The 20,000-nt window shown below is 55.5% G+C and overlaps 1 protein-coding gene across 2 annotated transcripts in view; it reads left to right on the forward strand.

Annotated features, from left to right (window-relative positions):
* Positions 1 to 820: 820 nt before the first annotated feature.
* The window catches only part of KCNN3 (potassium calcium-activated channel subfamily N member 3), a 39,288-nt gene continuing 20,108 nt past the window's right edge, over positions 821 to 20,000 (forward strand). The window contains exons 1-2 of one of the 2 annotated variants that reach the window (XM_067472274.1): positions 821 to 1,314; positions 18,911 to 19,006. In XM_067472274.1, the coding sequence (XP_067328375.1) occupies positions 883 to 1,314; positions 18,911 to 19,006 (528 nt within the window). In that variant the 5' untranslated portion in view covers positions 821 to 882. Of the gene's footprint in view, positions 1,315 to 2,202; positions 2,209 to 18,910; positions 19,007 to 20,000 lie in introns of those variants that run through there. The other variant, XM_067472275.1, reaches the window with a different exon arrangement.

Consider the following 20,000-nt stretch of genomic DNA (forward strand, 5'->3'; position numbering starts at 1 on the left):
TCTTTCAATGTCTGCTTCTTCTACCTACCTACCTACCTACCCATCTATCTATCCATCCACCTGTCTATCTATCTCTGCTTCTACCTATCATTCTATCCATCTCTCTGTCTATCCATCTATCTATCCTCTATCTATCTACCTATCCCTCCATCTCTTTCTCTCCTCTCTCTCTCTGCTTCCCCCCCCCCCATTTCCCTTTCCTGGGGGGGGGGAGAGAGAGAGGGATCCGCGCCCAAGGGAGGGGCGGGGCTTGTGTTGGCAGGGTGGCGCCCAGGCCCCGCCCCTTCTTCCCTGTCCCCGCTCCACAGGTGAGAGAGGGAGAGAGAGAGAGAGAGGGAGAGGGGGGGGCGGCGGAGTGCTCCCACCTGTTGCTGCAAAGAGAGGGAGGAGAGGGAGGGGTGGGCGGGGCCGGTGACGTCAGCGGGGCGTGGGAGAAGAGAGAGAGAGAGAGAGGGAAGGAGAGAGAGAAGGAGAGAAGGAAGGAGGGAGGGAGGCGGGCAGGTGTCGCGGGGGGGCTCCGGCGGGAGGGAGGCGGGCGGCGTGCCTGGATGCGCGAGCCGGAGGATCCAGGCCGGGATGGAGCCCTCGGGCCCGGCGGCGCTGTGGGGCGAGGCGGTGGGGGCCGGCGGCGGAGGGGGGGCTTCGTCCTCCTCGTCCTCCTTGGTGGTGGCGCCCCCCCTCGCTGCCCCCCCTGCCCCGCCCTCCCTGCGCCCCTCCGCCGGGGAGCCCCGCCCCTCGCCCAGCTCCAGCGGGGGGGACCGGGACCGGGATCGCGGGGGGTCTGTGATGGGGGCCCCGCATGTGGGGCCGGGGTCGTCGAAGCTCCGCCAGGCCAGCCCCTTGGCTCACCGGAGGGACAGCAACCCCTTCACGGAGATCGCCATGAGCTCCTGCAAGTACGGCGGGGGGGGCGTCATGAAGCCCCTCAGCCGCCTCTCCGCCTCCAGAAGGAACCTCCTCGACGAGCAGCACGCGACCACCCACCCCCCACCCCCCGGGGATGAGGGTGCTTCTGCGCCCCCTCCCCCTCCTCCCCCTTTGCCCCCCGAGATCGTGATCTCCCGCGAGGACCACAACCACTCCCCGATGCTGGGCAACGCCCTGAAGGGCCCCCTCCCCAAGGGGCTGAAGGGCCCCCACCCGGCCCCCCCCTCGTCCAAGAGGAAGCCCCCCAGCATCGGGTACCGGCTGGGCCACCGGCGGGCGCTCTTCGAGAAGCGGAAGCGGCTCAGCGACTACGCGCTCATCTTCGGCATGTTCGGCATCGTCGTCATGGTCATCGAGACGGAGCTCTCCTGGGGGCTCTACTCCAAGGTAGGAGGGAGGGAGGGGGCCCACCCCCCCCCCCCACAGACACCCCGCTCCCTCTCTTGGGCTGGGGAGGGGGCTGCCAAAGGGGGGTTCCCAGGGAAAGGGGGAGCCCTCTCTTGACCCTCCCCGCCTCCCTCTCTCAAGACCCCCCCCCCAAAAGGAGCCTGGAAGCTCACAGGGGGTCCACAGAAGGGTCACCAGGAGGATGCCCACGGGGAAGACCTCCATCCTCAGGACACCTCTCCCTGCCTCCCTTTCTAAAGCCCCCTCCCCAAAAGGAGCCTGGAAGCTCACAGGGAAAGGGCCCCTCCCTCAAGGGAAAGGAAGGGCTGGGGAGGGGGATTCCAAGGAAAAGGGGGAGCACTCTAAGGTCCACAGGAGGGTCACCAGGAGGGCCCACCCAGGGGCTACCCAAGGGGAAGACCTCCACCCTCAGGGCGCCTCTTCCGGCCTCCCAGCTCTCCTGGGGACTCTACTCCAAGGTATGCCCCCCCCACAGACCCCCCCCCCCAAAGGGGCCTGGAAGCTCACAGGGAAAGGGGGCCTCAGGAGGGAATGAGGGGTGCACTCTAAGGTCCACAGAAGGGTCACCTGGAGAGCCCACCCAAGGGCTGCCCAAGAGGGAGACCGCCATTGGCAGGGCACCTGTCCTCCCCTTCGAAAGCCTCTCCAAAAACTAGGGTTGAAGCTCCCTGGGAAAAGGGACTCCACTCCAAGGGAGCCTCACTTGGGGGGGGGGGTGCAGTCTAAGGTCCACAGGAGGGTCACCAGGAGGCCCCCCCTGGGGGATGCCCAAGGGGAGACCTCCATCCTCGGGGCACCTCTCCCGGCCTCCCTTTCTAAAGCCTCCCCCAAAACCAGGCTGGAAGCTCCCTGGAAAAGGCACTCTACTCCAAGGTAACACAGACCCCCACTCCCTCTCTCAAGGGTTGGGTTGGGGAGGGGGCTGCCAAAGGGGGATTCCCAGGGAAAGGGGGAGCCCTCTCTTGACCCTCCCCACCTCCCTCTCTCAAGACCCCCCAAAAAGGAGCCCAGGGGCTGCCCAAGGGGGAGACCGCCATTGGCAGGATACCTGTCCTCCCCTTCGAAAGCCTCCCCAAAAAGTAAGCTGGAAGCTCCCTGAGAAAGGACTCTACTCCAAGGGAGCCTCATTTGGGAGGGGGGGAGGGGTGCACTCTAAGGTCCACAGGAGGGTCACCAGGAGCCCCCCCCCCCCCCCCCCGGGGGATGCCCAAGGGGAGAGAGCTATCCTCGCTGCACCTCTCCCTCTCCCTCTCTCAAGGGCCCCTGTTCCAAGGGAAAGGAAGGGTTGGGTCGGGAGTGTAAAGGCGCCCCCAATTCCCTCTCTAAAGCCTCCCCAAAAACCAGGCTGGAAACTCCCAAGGAAAGGAGAGAGGCGTTGTTCTATCCAGCCAAGCCTGGGAGGAAGGGGGGGGGGTCCACAGACAGGGGGAAAGGGGAGCCTGCCAAAGGGGGATTCCAAGGGAAAGGGGGAGGCTGCTATCCTCAGGGCGCTTCTCCCGGCCTCCCCAAAAACCAGGCTGGAAGCTCCCTGGGAAAAGGGACTCCATGCCAAGGTGCACAAGGGCTGAGGTCACCCAGCCAAGCCTGGGAGGAAGGGTTTGAGGCCCCTCTCCCCACATCCCTCCCCACAGCCCCTCTAAAAACCACCCCAAGGGGGAAAGGCACTCCTGGCCTCCCTTTCTGAAGCCTCCCCCAAAACTAGGCTGGAAGCTCCCTGGGGAAAGGGACTCGACTCCAAGGTAGCCTCATGGGGGGTGCACCCTATGGTCACCAGGAGGGCCCACCCGGGGGCTGCCCAAGGGGAAGATTGCTATCCTCCGGGCACCTCTCCCAGCCTCCCTTTCTAAAGCCTCCCCAAAAACCAGGCTGGAAGCTCCCTGGGAAAGGACTTGACTCAAAGGTAGCCTCACTTGGGAAGGGGGGGGGGGGAGAGCGGTGTGCTCTAAGGTCAACAGAAGGGTCACCAGGAGGGCCCACCCAGAGACTGGCCAAAGGGGAGACAGCTATCCTCAGGGCAGCACTCCCGGCCTCCCTTTCTAAAGCCTCACCCCAAAACACCAGGCTGGGAACCCCCTGGGAAAAGGGACTCCACGGGCCAAGGGAGCCTCATTTGGGGGGGGGGTGCACTCTAAGGTCAACGGAAGGGTCACCAGGAGAACCCACCTGGGGGGCTGCCCAAGGGGGAGGGCCACTTCCGTCCTCCCTTTCTAAAGCCTCCCCAAAAACCAGGCTGGAAACTCCCTGGGAAAGGTAGACTCATGGGGGGGGGGCAGGGGGAGAGGAATGCACTCTAAGGTCAACGGAAGGGTCACCGGGAGGGCCCACCCGAGGGTTGCCCAAGGGGGAGACCTCTATTGTTGGGATGCCTCTCCCGGCCTCCCTTTCTGAAGCCTCCCCCAAAACTAGGCTGGAAGCTCCCTGGGGAAAGGGACTCGACTCCAAGGTAGCCTCATGGGGGGTGCACCCTATGGTCACCAGGAGGGCCCACCCGGGGGCTGCCCAAGGGGAAGATTGCTATCCTCCGGGCACCTCTCCCAGCCTCCCTTTCTAAAGCCTCCCCAAAAACCAGGCTGGAAGCTCCCTGGGAAAGGACTTGACTCAAAGGTAGCCTCACTTGGGAAGGGGGGGGGGGAGAGCGGTGTGCTCTAAGGTCAACAGAAGGGTCACCAGGAGGGCCCACCCAGAGACTGGCCAAAGGGGAGACAGCTATCCTCAGGGCAGCACTCCCGGCCTCCCTTTCTAAAGCCTCACCCCAAAACACCAGGCTGGGAACCCCCTGGGAAAAGGGACTCCACGGGCCAAGGGAGCCTCATTTGGGGGGGGGGTGCACTCTAAGGTCAACGGAAGGGTCACCAGGAGAACCCACCTGGGGGGCTGCCCAAGGGGGAGGGCCACTTCCGTCCTCCCTTTCTAAAGCCTCCCCAAAAACCAGGCTGGAAACTCCCTGGGAAAGGTAGACTCATGGGGGGGGGGCAGGGGGAGAGGAATGCACTCTAAGGTCAACGGAAGGGTCACCGGGAGGGCCCACCCGAGGGTTGCCCAAGGGGGAGACCTCTATTGTTGGGATGCCTCTCCCGGCCTCCCTTTCTGAAGCCTCCCCCAAAACTAGGCTGGAAGCTCCCTGGGGAAAGGGACTCGACTCCAAGGTAGCCTCATGGGGGGTGCACCCTATGGTCACCAGGAGGGCCCACCCGGGGGCTGCCCAAGGGGAAGATTGCTATCCTCCGGGCACCTCTCCCAGCCTCCCTTTCTAAAGCCTCCCCAAAAACCAGGCTGGAAGCTCCCTGGGAAAGGACTTGACTCAAAGGTAGCCTCACTTGGGAAGGGGGGGGGGGAGAGCGGTGTGCTCTAAGGTCAACAGAAGGGTCACCAGGAGGGCCCACCCAGAGACTGGCCAAAGGGGAGACAGCTATCCTCAGGGCAGCACTCCCGGCCTCCCTTTCTAAAGCCTCACCCCAAAACACCAGGCTGGGAACCCCCTGGGAAAAGGGACTCCACGGGCCAAGGGAGCCTCATTTGGGGGGGGGGTGCACTCTAAGGTCAACGGAAGGGTCACCAGGAGAACCCACCTGGGGGGCTGCCCAAGGGGGAGGGCCACTTCCGTCCTCCCTTTCTAAAGCCTCCCCAAAAACCAGGCTGGAAACTCCCTGGGAAAGGTAGACTCATGGGGGGGGGGGGCAGGGGGAGAGGAATGCACTCTAAGGTCAACGGAAGGGTCACCGGGAGGGCCCACCCGAGGGTTGCCCAAGGGGGAGACCTCTATTGTTGGGATGCCTCTCCCGGCCTCCCTTTCTGAAGCCTCCCCCAAAACTAGGCTGGAAGCTCCCTGGGGAAAGGGACTCGACTCCAAGGTAGCCTCATGGGGGGTGCACCCTATGGTCACCAGGAGGGCCCACCCGGGGGCTGCCCAAGGGGAAGATTGCTATCCTCCGGGCACCTCTCCCAGCCTCCCTTTCTAAAGCCTCCCCAAAAACCAGGCTGGAAGCTCCCTGGGAAAGGACTTGACTCAAAGGTAGCCTCACTTGGGAAGGGGGGGGGGAGAGCGGTGTGCTCTAAGGTCAACAGAAGGGTCACCAGGAGGGCCCACCCAGAGACTGGCCAAAGGGGAGACAGCTATCCTCAGGGCAGCACTCCCGGCCTCCCTTTCTAAAGCCTCACCCCAAAACACCAGGCTGGGAACCCCCTGGGAAAAGGGACTCCACGGGCCAAGGGAGCCTCATTTGGGGGGGGGGTGCACTCTAAGGTCAACGGAAGGGTCACCAGGAGAACCCACCTGGGGGGCTGCCCAAGGGGGAGGGCCACTTCCGTCCTCCCTTTCTAAAGCCTCCCCAAAAACCAGGCTGGAAACTCCCTGGGAAAGGTAGACTCATGGGGGGGGGGGCAGGGGGAGAGGAATGCACTCTAAGGTCAACGGAAGGGTCACCGGGAGGGCCCACCCGAGGGTTGCCCAAGGGGGAGACCTCTATTGTTGGGATGCCTCTCCCGGCCTCCCTTTCTGAAGCCTCCCCCAAAACTAGGCTGGAAGCTCCCTGGGGAAAGGGACTCGACTCCAAGGTAGCCTCATGGGGGGTGCACCCTATGGTCACCAGGAGGGCCCACCCGGGGGCTGCCCAAGGGGAAGATTGCTATCCTCCGGGCACCTCTCCCAGCCTCCCTTTCTAAAGCCTCCCCAAAAACCAGGCTGGAAGCTCCCTGGGAAAGGACTTGACTCAAAGGTAGCCTCACTTGGGAAGGGGGGGGGGGAGAGCGGTGTGCTCTAAGGTCAACAGAAGGGTCACCAGGAGGGCCCACCCAGAGACTGGCCAAAGGGGAGACAGCTATCCTCAGGGCAGCACTCCCGGCCTCCCTTTCTAAAGCCTCACCCCAAAACACCAGGCTGGGAACCCCCTGGGAAAAGGGACTCCACGGGCCAAGGGAGCCTCATTTGGGGGGGGGGTGCACTCTAAGGTCAACGGAAGGGTCACCAGGAGAACCCACCTGGGGGGCTGCCCAAGGGGGAGGGCCACTTCCGTCCTCCCTTTCTAAAGCCTCCCCAAAAACCAGGCTGGAAACTCCCTGGGAAAGGTAGACTCATGGGGGGGGGGCAGGGGGAGAGGAATGCACTCTAAGGTCAACGGAAGGGTCACCGGGAGGGCCCACCCGAGGGTTGCCCAAGGGGGAGACCTCTATTGTTGGGATGCCTCTCCCGGCCTCCCTTTCTGAAGCCTCCCCCAAAACTAGGCTGGAAGCTCCCTGGGGAAAGGGACTCGACTCCAAGGTAGCCTCATGGGGGGTGCACCCTATGGTCACCAGGAGGGCCCACCCGGGGGCTGCCCAAGGGGAAGATTGCTATCCTCCGGGCACCTCTCCCAGCCTCCCTTTCTAAAGCCTCCCCAAAAACCAGGCTGGAAGCTCCCTGGGAAAGGACTTGACTCAAAGGTAGCCTCACTTGGGAAGGGGGGGGGGGAGAGCGGTGTGCTCTAAGGTCAACAGAAGGGTCACCAGGAGGGCCCACCCAGAGACTGGCCAAAGGGGAGACAGCTATCCTCAGGGCAGCACTCCCGGCCTCCCTTTCTAAAGCCTCACCCCAAAACACCAGGCTGGGAACCCCCTGGGAAAAGGGACTCCACGGGCCAAGGGAGCCTCATTTGGGGGGGGGGTGCACTCTAAGGTCAACGGAAGGGTCACCAGGAGAACCCACCTGGGGGGCTGCCCAAGGGGGAGGGCCACTTCCGTCCTCCCTTTCTAAAGCCTCCCCAAAAACCAGGCTGGAAACTCCCTGGGAAAGGTAGACTCATGGGGGGGGGGGGCAGGGGGAGAGGAATGCACTCTAAGGTCAACGGAAGGGTCACCGGGAGGGCCCACCCGAGGGTTGCCCAAGGGGGAGACCTCTATTGTTGGGATGCCTCTCCCGGCCTCCCTTTCTGAAGCCTCCCCCAAAACTAGGCTGGAAGCTCCCTGGGGAAAGGGACTCGACTCCAAGGTAGCCTCATGGGGGGTGCACCCTATGGTCACCAGGAGGGCCCACCCGGGGGCTGCCCAAGGGGAAGATTGCTATCCTCCGGGCACCTCTCCCAGCCTCCCTTTCTAAAGCCTCCCCAAAAACCAGGCTGGAAGCTCCCTGGGAAAGGACTTGACTCAAAGGTAGCCTCACTTGGGAAGGGGGGGGGGGGAGAGCGGTGTGCTCTAAGGTCAACAGAAGGGTCACCAGGAGGGCCCACCCAGAGACTGGCCAAAGGGGAGACAGCTATCCTCAGGGCAGCACTCCCGGCCTCCCTTTCTAAAGCCTCACCCCAAAACACCAGGCTGGGAACCCCCTGGGAAAAGGGACTCCACGGGCCAAGGGAGCCTCATTTGGGGGGGGGGTGCACTCTAAGGTCAACGGAAGGGTCACCAGGAGAACCCACCTGGGGGGCTGCCCAAGGGGGAGGGCCACTTCCGTCCTCCCTTTCTAAAGCCTCCCCAAAAACCAGGCTGGAAACTCCCTGGGAAAGGTAGACTCATGGGGGGGGGGCAGGGGGAGAGGAATGCACTCTAAGGTCAACGGAAGGGTCACCGGGAGGGCCCACCCGAGGGTTGCCCAAGGGGGAGACCTCTATTGTTGGGATGCCTCTCCCGGCCTCCCTTTCTAAAGCCTCCCCAAAAACCAGGCTGGAAGCTCCCTGGGAAAGGACTTGACTCAAAGGTAGCCTCACTTGGGAAGGGGGGGGGGAGAGCGGTGTGCTCTAAGGTCAACAGAAGGGTCACCAGGAGGGCCCACCCAGAGACTGGCCAAAGGGGAGACAGCTATCCTCAGGGCAGCACTCCCGGCCTCCCTTTCTAAAGCCTCACCCCAAAACACCAGGCTGGGAACCCCCTGGGAAAAGGGACTCCACGGGCCAAGGGAGCCTCATTTGGGGGGGGGGTGCACTCTAAGGTCAACGGAAGGGTCACCAGGAGAACCCACCTGGGGGGCTGCCCAAGGGGGAGGGCCACTTCCGTCCTCCCTTTCTAAAGCCTCCCCAAAAACCAGGCTGGAAACTCCCTGGGAAAGGTAGACTCATGGGGGGGGGGGCAGGGGGAGAGGAATGCACTCTAAGGTCAACGGAAGGGTCACCGGGAGGGCCCACCCGAGGGTTGCCCAAGGGGGAGACCTCTATTGTTGGGATGCCTCTCCCGGCCTCCCTTTCTGAAGCCTCCCCCAAAACTAGGCTGGAAGCTCCCTGGGGAAAGGGACTCGACTCCAAGGTAGCCTCATGGGGGGTGCACCCTATGGTCACCAGGAGGGCCCACCCGGGGGCTGCCCAAGGGGAAGATTGCTATCCTCCGGGCACCTCTCCCAGCCTCCCTTTCTAAAGCCTCCCCAAAAACCAGGCTGGAAGCTCCCTGGGAAAGGACTTGACTCAAAGGTAGCCTCACTTGGGAAGGGGGGGGGGAGAGCGGTGTGCTCTAAGGTCAACAGAAGGGTCACCAGGAGGGCCCACCCAGAGACTGGCCAAAGGGGAGACAGCTATCCTCAGGGCAGCACTCCCGGCCTCCCTTTCTAAAGCCTCACCCCAAAACACCAGGCTGGGAACCCCCTGGGAAAAGGGACTCCACGGGCCAAGGGAGCCTCATTTGGGGGGGGGGTGCACTCTAAGGTCAACGGAAGGGTCACCAGGAGAACCCACCTGGGGGGCTGCCCAAGGGGGAGGGCCACTTCCGTCCTCCCTTTCTAAAGCCTCCCCAAAAACCAGGCTGGAAACTCCCTGGGAAAGGTAGACTCATGGGGGGGGGGGCAGGGGGAGAGGAATGCACTCTAAGGTCAACGGAAGGGTCACCGGGAGGGCCCACCCGAGGGTTGCCCAAGGGGGAGACCTCTATTGTTGGGATGCCTCTCCCGGCCTCCCTTTCTAAAGCCTCCCCAAAAACTAGGCTGGAAGCTCCCTGGGAAAAGGGGCTCCAAGGCACAGGAGGGCTGGGGCCACCCAGCTATGCCTGGGAGGAACGGTTTGAGGCACCTCTCCCTGCATCCCCCCCACCTCCAAAAAGCCCCTCAGAAAACCACCACAAGGGAGGGGGAAAGGGACCCCTGGCCTCCCTTTCTAAAACCTCCCCAAAATCTAAGCTGGGAACTCCCCAGGAAAAGGGACTCCACTCCAAGGCCCAGGAGGGAGGCATAAGTCTATCCAGCCAAGCCTGGGAGTAAGAGGAGGGGATCCACAGGCAGAGGGAAAGGGGGGGGGCTGCCAAAGGGGGGTTCCAGGAGAAAGGGGGAGCCCTCTATTGTCAGGGCGCCTCTCCCAGCCTCCCTTTCTAAAGCCTCCACAAAAATCAGGCTGGAATCTCCCTGGGAAAAGTAGACTCATGGGGGGGGGGGGAGGGATGCACTCTAAGGTCAACAGAAGGGTCACCGGGAGGGCCCACCAGGGGCTACCCAAGGAGGGGGGACCTCCATCGTCAGGACACCTCTCCCGGCCTCCCTTTCTAAAGCCTCCCCAAAAACTACACTGGGAACTCCCTGGGAAAAGGGACTCTGCTCCAAGGTAGCCTCATTGGGGGGGGGGGGGGGGGAAGGTGTGCACTCTAAGGTCAATGGAAGGGTCACTGAGAGGGGAGACCAAGGGGAGACCACTATCCTCGGGGTGCCACTCCCGCCCTCCCTTCCTGCAGCCTCCCCAAAAACTAGGCTGGGAACTCCCTGGGAGAAGGGCCTCCACTCCCAGGCACGGGGGGGGGGGGGGGGGGGGTCCACAGGCAGAGGGAAAGGGGAGCCTTCAAAGAGAACCCCCCTTTCAAAGACTATGGGGAGAGGGGAGGGGAAGGGGGGCCTTCTCTTGTGGGGTGCCCTCCCTTCCCAAAGCCCCTCCCAAGGAAGCCTGGGGGGGGGGGTCTTCTCCAAAACACAAGCCAAGAAGGAAGGGAAGAGGGCTCACAGGCATGGGGAGAGAAAGGGGACCCTTCCCATGTGGGGGGGGGGGCTCTCTCTCCTGGAGCAGATAATGGCAGGGAGAGGATGGGTGTCCCCTTCTAAGGGGAAGGAGGGGGTCACTGAGAGGCATCAGGGGGATTCCAATGGGGGAAAGGGGGAGCCCCCCCCCCACTCCTTCACCTCCCTTCCAAAAGACCCCCCAAAACCCAGGCTGGAAGCTCCCTGGGAGAGGGCCCCTACTCCAAGGTAAAGGAAGGGTTGGGGAGGGGGCTGCCAAAGGGGAAAGGGGGATCCCTCCATTGTGGGGCACCCTCCTTTGCACCCTGGTCATGTCCTCAAGACTGAGGGGTCTGTTCCAAGGGACGGCATGCTGCTCTCTCTCCAGCCAGGCCTTGGGGGGGGGAGGGAAGGGACGGAAGGGGGTCTTCCTGGGGGGGTCTCCTGGGGGTCCGTCTCCAAGGTCCAGGCGGGTAGGAGGAGGGGGGGGGGAAGAGGGGTGTACTCTTAGGTCAAGGAAGGGCGCCAAGGGGGAGACTGCTATCCTTGGGGCGCCTCTCCCTGTCTCACTTTCTAAAGCCCCCCCAAAAGTAGGCTGGAAGCCCCCCAGAAAAAGGGTCTCCCCTCCAACGCCCAGGAGGGAGGCTTGATTCTATCCAGACAAGCCTGTGAGGAAGGAAGGAAGGAAGGAAGGAAGGAAGGAAGGAAGGAAGGAAGGAAAGAAGGAAGGAAGGAAGGAAGGAAGGAAGGAAGGAAGGAAGGAAGGGAGGAGAGAAAGAATGAAAGAAGGAAGGAAGGAAGGAGAGAAAGAATGAAAGAAGGAAGGAAGGAGAGAAAGAATGAAAGAAGGAAGGAAGGAAGGAGAGAAAGAATGAAAGAAGGAAGGAAGGAAGGAGAGAAGGAAGGAAGGAAGGAAGGAGAGAAAGAATGAAAGAAGGAAGGAAGGAAGTAGAGAAGGAAGGAAGGAAGGAACGAAGGAAGGAAGGAGAGAAAGAATGAAAGAAGGAAGGAAGGAAGGAAGGAAGGAAGGAGAGAAAGAATGAAAGAAGGAAGGAAGGAAGGGAGGGAGGGGTCCACAGGCACAGGGAAAAGGGGGGGGGCTGCCAAAGGGGGGTTCCAGGAGAAAGGGGGACCCTTCTCTTGTGGAGTACCCTCCTTTGCCTGCCTCCCCAAAGCCTCCCCAAAAGGCCTTGGCCCCCAAACCTCTCTGAAAAGCCCCTCCCTCCACAAACTGGGCTGGAGGCTCCCTGGGAGGGGGCTCAACTCCAGGAAGGGGGGCATGCTCCCCCCCCCAATCATTGATATATATTTTCTGTTCAGTGTGGGAGTTCTGTGTGCCATATTTGGTTCAATTCCATCCTTGGTGGAGTTCAGAATGCTCTTGGATTGTAGTTGAACTATACATCCCAGTAACTACAACTCACATAGGTCAAGGTCTATTTCCCCCCAAGAGCGCCTGAAGAGTGCCCCTGGGCAAAAGCAACTATACTGCAAATGCTGACTTTGCGTAATGGGTTGCCGAGGCTCCCCCCCCCCACCCCGGACCGCTAGGGCTGTTGTGAGCCGAGGGGGCGCTCCTCCTCAATTGGCGGTCGAGGGGCATTTACAGAGGCGCCTCTGCACCCCTGGCAAAAGAAAAAGTGTACTGCGACTGCTTACTTTGCGTAATGGATGAGCCGCCCCTGGGGGGGAGTATGGGTATCCTCCACCTGAACCTTAGGAAGAACTTCCTGGCTGTGAGAAGAGCCGTTCAGCAGTGGAACTCTCTGCCCCAGAGGGAGTGTGGTGGAGGCTCCTTCTTTGGAGGCTTTGAAACAGAGGCTGGATGGCCATCTGTCAGGGGTGCTTTGAATGCAATTTTCCTGCTTCTTGTCAGAATGGGTTTGGACTGGATGATGGCCCAGGAGGTCTCTTCCAACTCTGCTAGGATTCTAGGATTCTAAGGCTACCGGGAGGGCCCACCCGGGGGTGCCCAAAGGGAAGGCCACTATGTATACACACATACACATACACATACATATACATATATATACACACACACATACATATACATACATACACACACGCACACGCACTTGCCTAGTTTCCAACAGACCTCTCAACCTGTGAGGATGCCTGTGAGGATGCCTGCCATTGATGTGGGCGAAATGTCAGGAGAGAATGCTTCTGGGAGCCCCCCCCCCCCTTTGCAGCCATGGGAATGGGCCCCTTGGGCCTGGCCTTGGGAGGAACCCGCTGGGCTATAAATGACACCAATCAACAAAAATAAGTAAGTGCCTCCTCCTCCTCCTCCTCCTCCTCTTCCTCTCTTCTCTCCGGCAGCTGCCTCTCGGCCTCCCACCCACGGGCGCTCTTCCCGTCTTCTGGAGGAGCCCACTCCAGAAGCAGACCCACTCGGAGGAACACTCTCCCCTTGTTCCCTTCTTCCTCAGGAAGGGTGCCTCCACCCCTCTGGCCCCACTTGGGCCCCTGCCGGACCCAGGCATGTGCAGTTGGGGCGGAAGAGCTTGGAGAACTACAGCTCCCAGGGATTCCAGAGCATTGAGCCAGACCCGGTGCAGCCTGGATCCAAACTCTCCAGAGCAAAGGCACGCCTTCGTAACCAGGACCAGGCCAGCATTGCTCTAGATCCAGGCCCCAAGCCCACCACTTACTTCCCTTTGGGGTTGAGCCGGGTTCTGGTCCCACCCCACATTTGCACTGGTCTCGATCTGAGTTCCAATCCAATCTTTCGTGTGCATTGGTTTAGATTTGGGTTCCGATCCCATCCTTCATTTGCATTGGTCTAGATCTGTGTTCCAATCCCACTATTAATCTGCATTGTGATCCACCATTAATTTGCATTGGTCTGGATCTAGGTTCCAATCCCATCCTTCTTTGCATTGGTGTAGATTTGGGTTCCAATCCCACCATTTATTCGCATTGGTCTCGATCCAGGTCACAATCCCAATCTTGCATTAGTCTAGATCTGTGTTCCGTTCCCATCCTTCATTGGCACTGGTGTAGATCTGTATTCCAATACATTAATTTCCATTGGTCTAGATCTGCGTTCCTATCCCATCCTTCATGTGCATTGGTATAGATTTGGGTTCTGATCCCATCCTTCATTTGCATTGGCCTAGATCTACATTTCTGTCCTTCCCTCTATTTGCATTGGTCTAGATCTGTGTTCCAATCCCACTATTTATTTGCATTGGTCTGGATCTGCATTCTGATCCACCATTAATTTGCATTGGTCTAGATCTGGGTTCCAATCCCATCCTTCATTTGCATGGGTCTAGATTTGGGTTCCAGTCCCACCATTAATTTGCATTGCTCTAGATCTGCCTTCCTATCCCATCTTTCATGTGCATTGGTTCAGATTTGGGTTCTGATCCCACCATTAGTTTGCATTGCTCTAGATCCAGGTCACAATCCCATTCTTGCATTGCTTTAGATCTGGGTTCCGATCCCACCCTTCATTTGCATTAGTCTAGATCTACGTTTCTGTCCCTCCCCCTATTTGCATTGGTCTAGATCTGGGTTCCAATCCCATCCTTCATTTGTATTGGTGTAGATGTGGATTCCAATCCCACCATTAATTTGCATTGGTCTAGACCAGTGGTTCTCAACCTGTGGGTCCCCAGGTCTTTTGGCCTACAACTCCCAGAAATCCCAGCCAGTTGACCAGCTGTTAGGTGGTAACATCTGGGGACCCACAAGCTGAGAACCACTGGTCTAGATTATAGGCCACAATTCCATTCTTGCATTGGTTTAGATCTGCTTTCTGATCCAACAATTCATTTGCATTGATCCAGATCTGGGTTCCGATCCAACCCTTCATTGGCACTGGTGTAGTTCTGCATTCCAATCCCACCTTTCATTTGCATGGGTCTAGATCTGTATTCCAATACATTAATTTCCATTGGTCTGGATCTGGGTTCCGATCCCATCCTTCATTTGCATTGGTCTAGATCTGGGTTCCGATTTGACCATTAATTTGCTTTGGTCCAGATCCAGGTCACAAACCCAGTCTTGCATTGGTCTAGTCTGGGTCTGGATTGGAACTCTAGATCAATGCAAATGAAGGGTGGGTCCTGATCCCACCCTTCATTTGCATTGATCTAGGGTTCCAATCCTGCCCTCATTTTGCATTGGTGGAAACCTGGGTTCCGTTCCCACCATTAATTTGCATGGGTCTGCATCCAGGTCACGATCCCTTTCTTCATTTGCATTGGTTAAGATCTGTGTTCTGATCCCACTTTTAATGTGCATGGGTCTCGATCTGGGTTCCAGTCCCTTCCTTCCTTTGCATGAGTCTAGCTCTGGACCATGCTCCTGGAGGTCGGGCCAAAGTTGGCCCAGTCCAACCCCATTCTGCCAAGAAGCAGGAATATTGCATTCAAATCACCCCTGACAGATGGCCATCCAGCCTCTGCTTAAAAGCTTCCAAAGAAGGAGCCTCCACCACACTCCCTCCGGGGAAGGCAGAGAGTTCCACTGCTGAACGGCTCTCACAGTCAGGAAGTTCTTCCTCGTGTTCAGATGGAAAGGCGCCCGGGGGCCGTCTTTTTCCTAAAGGATGTCCAAAACGCAGGCGTCCTCCCCCCAAAAGAGGCCCTTTCCTTCTCTCAAGGTGAGCGGGGGGTTCCGCCTTTCCTTTCCTCCCAGCGTAAAAATACCCTTCCCGGCCTTCCCGCTGCTGCTGCTTGGCCGGAGATAACAGCTCCCAAGGGGCACTTGGCACATGCTCAGAGGCATCTCATGTATTATTAGCATTATAGTACTCTTATACTATATATTATTGATTTTATTATACGCAGATAGATAGATAGATAGATAGATAGATAGATAACAGATCCCAGATAGATAGATAGATAGATAGATAGATAGATAGATAGATAGATAGATAGATAGATAACAGATCCCAAGGGGCACTTGGTACATGCTCAGAGGCAGCTGATATATTATTAGCATTATAGTACTCTTATACTATATATTATTGATTTTATTATACGCAGATAGATAGATAGATAGATAGATAGATAGATAACAGATCCCAGATAGATAGATAGATAGATAGATAGATAGATAGATAGATAGATAGATAACAGATCCCAAGGGGCACTTGGTACATGCTCAGAGGCATCTCATGTATTATTAGCATTATAGTACTCTTATACTATATATTATTGATTTTATTATACGCAGATAGATAGATAGATAGATAGATAGATAGATAACAGATCCCAGATAGATAGATAGATAGATAGATAGATAGATAGATAGATAGATAGATAGATAGATAACAGATCCCAAGGGGCACTTGGTACATGCTCAGAGGCAGCTGATATATTATTAGCATTATAGTACTCTTATACTATATATTATTGATTTTATTATACGCAGATAGATAGATAGATAGATAGATAGATAGATAACAGATCCCAGATAGATAGATAGATAGATAGATAGATAGATAGATAGATAGATAGATAACAGATCCCAAGGGGCACTTGGTACATGCTCAGAGGCAGCTGATATATTATTAGCATTATAGTACTCTTATACTATATATTATTGATTTTATTATACGCAGATAGATAGATAGATAGATAGATAGATAGATAGATAACAGATCCCAGATAGATAGATAGATAGATAGATAGATAGATAGATAGATAGATAGATAGATAGATAACAGATCCCAAGGGGCACTTGGTACATGCTCAGAGGCAGCTGATATATTATTAGCATTATAGTACTCTTATACTATATATTATTGATACATATATACACACAGATAGATAGATAGATAGATAGATAGATAGATAGATAGACAGACAGACAGACAGACAGACAGACAGGCCAAGGTCCCCAGGTTACAAACACCCAACTAACAGACAACTCCTAGTTAAGAACAGTGGGGCAGAAGCCACAGGAAGGGAGAGGAATCGTCCCCACAGGCGTGTTGACCCTTCCCTGGACACACCAAAGATTAGATACATAGATAGATGATAGATGATAGATAGATAGATAGATAGAGAGAGAGAGAGATAGAGAGAGAGATAGAGAGAGAGAGAGAGAGAGAGAGATACACAGATAGATAGATACATACATAGATAGATACATAGATGGAGTTACACTTACAAAATGTACCCGCTCCTTGTGTTGTCAGAAGCTGGAATCACTAGGTTGCAGTGAGTTTTCCGGGCTATGTAGCCAATGTCTTCCAGCAGCATTCTCTCCTGACATTTCGCCTGCATCTGTAGCTCATGGCATCTTCAGAGGTCTGTTGGCGGTGAGGCAAGTGAAGTGTGTGTGTGTGTGTATACGCACACATATACATACACACCTGTGGAATAATGTGCAGTGAGTTTTCTGGGCTATGTAGCCAATGTCTTCCAGCAGCATTCTCTCCTGACATTTCGCCTGCATCTGTAGCTCATGGCATCTTCAGAGGTCTGTTGGCGGTGAGGCAAGTGAAATGTGTGTGTGTGTGTGTGTGTATACATGCATACATACACACCTGTGGAATAATGTCCAGGTGAGGGTGCCTGCATGGAGGTGGCCTGGCTGTTGTTGCCTGGAGGCACCCTCTGTGGAAGGATGTCCAGGATGGGAGGAAGAACCCTGGTCTGTTTGAAGCCAGTTAGCAAGCTTGAATGGTAATGAAGCTACAAAGTCAATCAGTGATGGTGTTTGCATTGAGATAACCTGGCTGTTGTTGCCTGGAGGCACCCTCTGTGGAATGATGTCCAGAGTGGAACAAAGAACCCTTCTCTTTGTGAAGCCAGTGTGGATGTTGCGGTGAACAAGCTTGAATAGCAATGAAGCTGCAAAGTCAATCAGTGAGGGTGTCTGCATGGAGGTAGCCTGACTCCTGTTGCCTGGAAGCACCCTCTGTGGAATGATGTCCAGGGTGGGAGGAAGGACCCTTCTCTGTTTGAAGCCAGTGTGAATGTTGCAGTGAGCAAGCTTGATCAGGATTGAGTAGCCTTGCAGTGGCGGTGTCAATCAGTGATGGTGTTTGCATTGAGATAGCCTGGCTGTTGTTGCCTGGAGGCGCCCCCTGTGGAAGGATGTTCAGGGTGGGAGGAAGGACCCTTCTCTTTGTGAAGCCAGTGTGGATGTTGCAGTAAGGAAGCTCGAATAGTAATGAAGCTGCAAAGTCAATCAGTGAGGGTGTCTGCATGGAGGTAGCCTGACCCCTGTTGCCTGGAGGCACCCTCTGTGGAATGATGTCCAGGGTGGGACAAAGAACCCTTCTCTGTGTGAAGCAAGTGTGGATGTTGTTGTGAGCAAGCTTGAATAGCATTGAGTAGCCTTGCAGTTGCAGTGTCAATCGGTGACGGTGTTTGCATTGAGATAGCCTGGCTGTTGTTGCCTGGAGGCGCCCTCTGTGGAATAATATCCAGGGCAGGAGGAAGGACCATGGTCTGTTTGAAGCAAGTGTGGATGGTGCAGTTAGCAAGCTTGAATGGTAATGAAGCCGCAAAGTCAATCAGTGAGGGTGTCTGCATGGAGGTAGCCTGACCCCTGTTGCCTGGAGGCACCCTCTGTGGAAGGATGTCCAGGGTGGGACAAAGAACCCTTGTCTGTTTGAAGCTGGTGTGAGTGTTGCGGTGAGCAAGCTTGAATAGCATTGAGTAGCCTTGCAGTTGCAGTGTCAATCAGTGACGGTGTTTGCATTGAGATAGCCTGGCTGTTGTTGCCTGGAGGCACCCTCTGTCACGCAAGTGGAGTGTATATATGTCCAGGGTGGGGAAAAAGAACCCTTCTCTGTTTGAAGCAAGAGTGGATGTTGCAATGAGCAAGCTTCATTAGCATTGAGTAGCCATGCAGTGAGGGTCTCTGCAGAGAGGTAGCCTGGCTGTTGTTGCCTGGAGGCACCCTCTGTGGAATGATGTCCAGGGTGGGAGAAAAAACCCAGGTCTGTTTGAAGCCAGTGTGGGTGTTGCAGTGAGCAAGCATGATCAGCATTGAGTAGCCAAGAAGCTGCAAAGTCAATCTGTAAGGCTATCTGCATAGAGGTTGCCTGGCTGTTGTTGCCTGGAGGCACCCTCTGTTTGGGAAGAAGTGTTTACTGGCTCTTGAGTGCTTGCTGTCTGGAATTCCCCTGTTTTCTGAGTGTTGTTCCTTATTTACTGTCCTGGCTTTAGAGTTTTCTTTCATCCTGGGTGCCAGATTGTGTGCTCTCTGGTTGTAGGTGAACTACAACTCCCAGAAACAAGGGCCCGCCCTCCCCAAATCCTTCCAGTGTGGTTGTTGGGAGCCTGTGTGCCAGGTCAAGTCCAGACCCATTGCTGGATCTGGACCCAACTTTCCGCTTCTTGAACAGTGCCCCCATCACGATGCTCAGTCCGCTCCAGGTTGTAGTCCGAACTTTAATGAAATGCTGAACCTTGAAACTTATTGAGATGTATTCCTTGGGGAAGAGGAAGAGGAAGCCCATGTTGGTGGTCTCCTTTTGCATTCCAATTTTGGGGGGGCTGGACTTCGCCTCCATCACGAGGCTCAGTCCGCTCCGGGTTGTAGTCCGAACTTTAATAAAGTGCTGAAGCTTGAAACCTCTTTAGATGTCTTCCTTGGGGAAAAGGAACGGGAAGCCCATGTTGGTGGTCTCCTTTTGCTTTCCAATTTGGGGGGGCTGGGCTTCCTCTGGGGCGCCCCTCTCTGGCCCAACCCTTGACCGCGCTCCCTTCCTCCTCCTCCTCCGTCTTTTTGCAGGGCTCCATGTTTTCGCTGGCCTTGAAATGCCTTATTAGCCTCTCGACGGTCATCTTGCTGGGACTCATCATCGCCTACCACACCCGGGAAGTCCAGGTAAACACCCCCACCCCCCACCCCACTTTGCGCCCCCAAACCCAGGCATTCCCCATTCATTCTCCATTGGGTGCATCTACACTGTGGACTTAATGCAGTTTCACACCACTTTAATGAGCATGGGAGCTGTAGTTTGACTGTGTCTTCAGAGTAGATGGGTCACCCATGATGATGATGATGATGGTGATTTTATTATTATTATTATTATTATTATTATTATTATTATTATTATTATTATAGATTCCAACACAGGGCACCAAACTGCATTAAAACTACAGTGTAGACATTCATGCTTCAATATTTTTATATTATTATATTATATTGTATTATATTCATAATGTGTTCTCGAAGGAAGGCTTTCATGTCTGGAATCACTAGGTTGCTGTGAGTTTTCCGGGCTGCCTGGCTCTGTTCCAGCAGCACTTTATCCTGACATTTCACCCACATCTACGGCAGGCATTCTTAGAGGTTGTGAGGTCTGTTGGAAACTAGGCAAGTGGGGTTTATATACGTGTGGAATAATGTATAGAGTGGGAGAAAAAACTCTTATTGTGCCCCAAGGCTTATTATTATTATTATTATTATTATTATTATTGTGCCTTAAGGCCTATTACTATTATTATTATTATTGTTATTATTATGGTGCTCCAAGTCCTATTATTATTATTATTGTGCTCCAAGTCCTATTATTATTATTATTATTATTATTATTATTGTGCTCCAAGGCCTATTATTATTATTATTATTATTATTATTATTATTATTATGGTGCTCCAAGGCCTATTATTATTATTATTATTATTGTTATTATTATGGTGCTCCAAGTCCTATTATTATTATTATTGTGCTCCAAGTCCTATTATTATTATTATTATTATTATTATTGTGCTCCAAGGCCTATTATTATTATTATTATTATTATTATTGTGCTCCAAGGCCTATTATTATTATTATTATTATTATTATTATTATTATTATTATGGTGCTCCAAGGC

The sequence above is a fragment of the Anolis sagrei genome, chromosome 12 (genome assembly GCF_037176765.1).
Source record: "Anolis sagrei isolate rAnoSag1 chromosome 12, rAnoSag1.mat, whole genome shotgun sequence".
Taxonomy (NCBI): Eukaryota; Metazoa; Chordata; class Lepidosauria; order Squamata; family Dactyloidae; genus Anolis; species Anolis sagrei.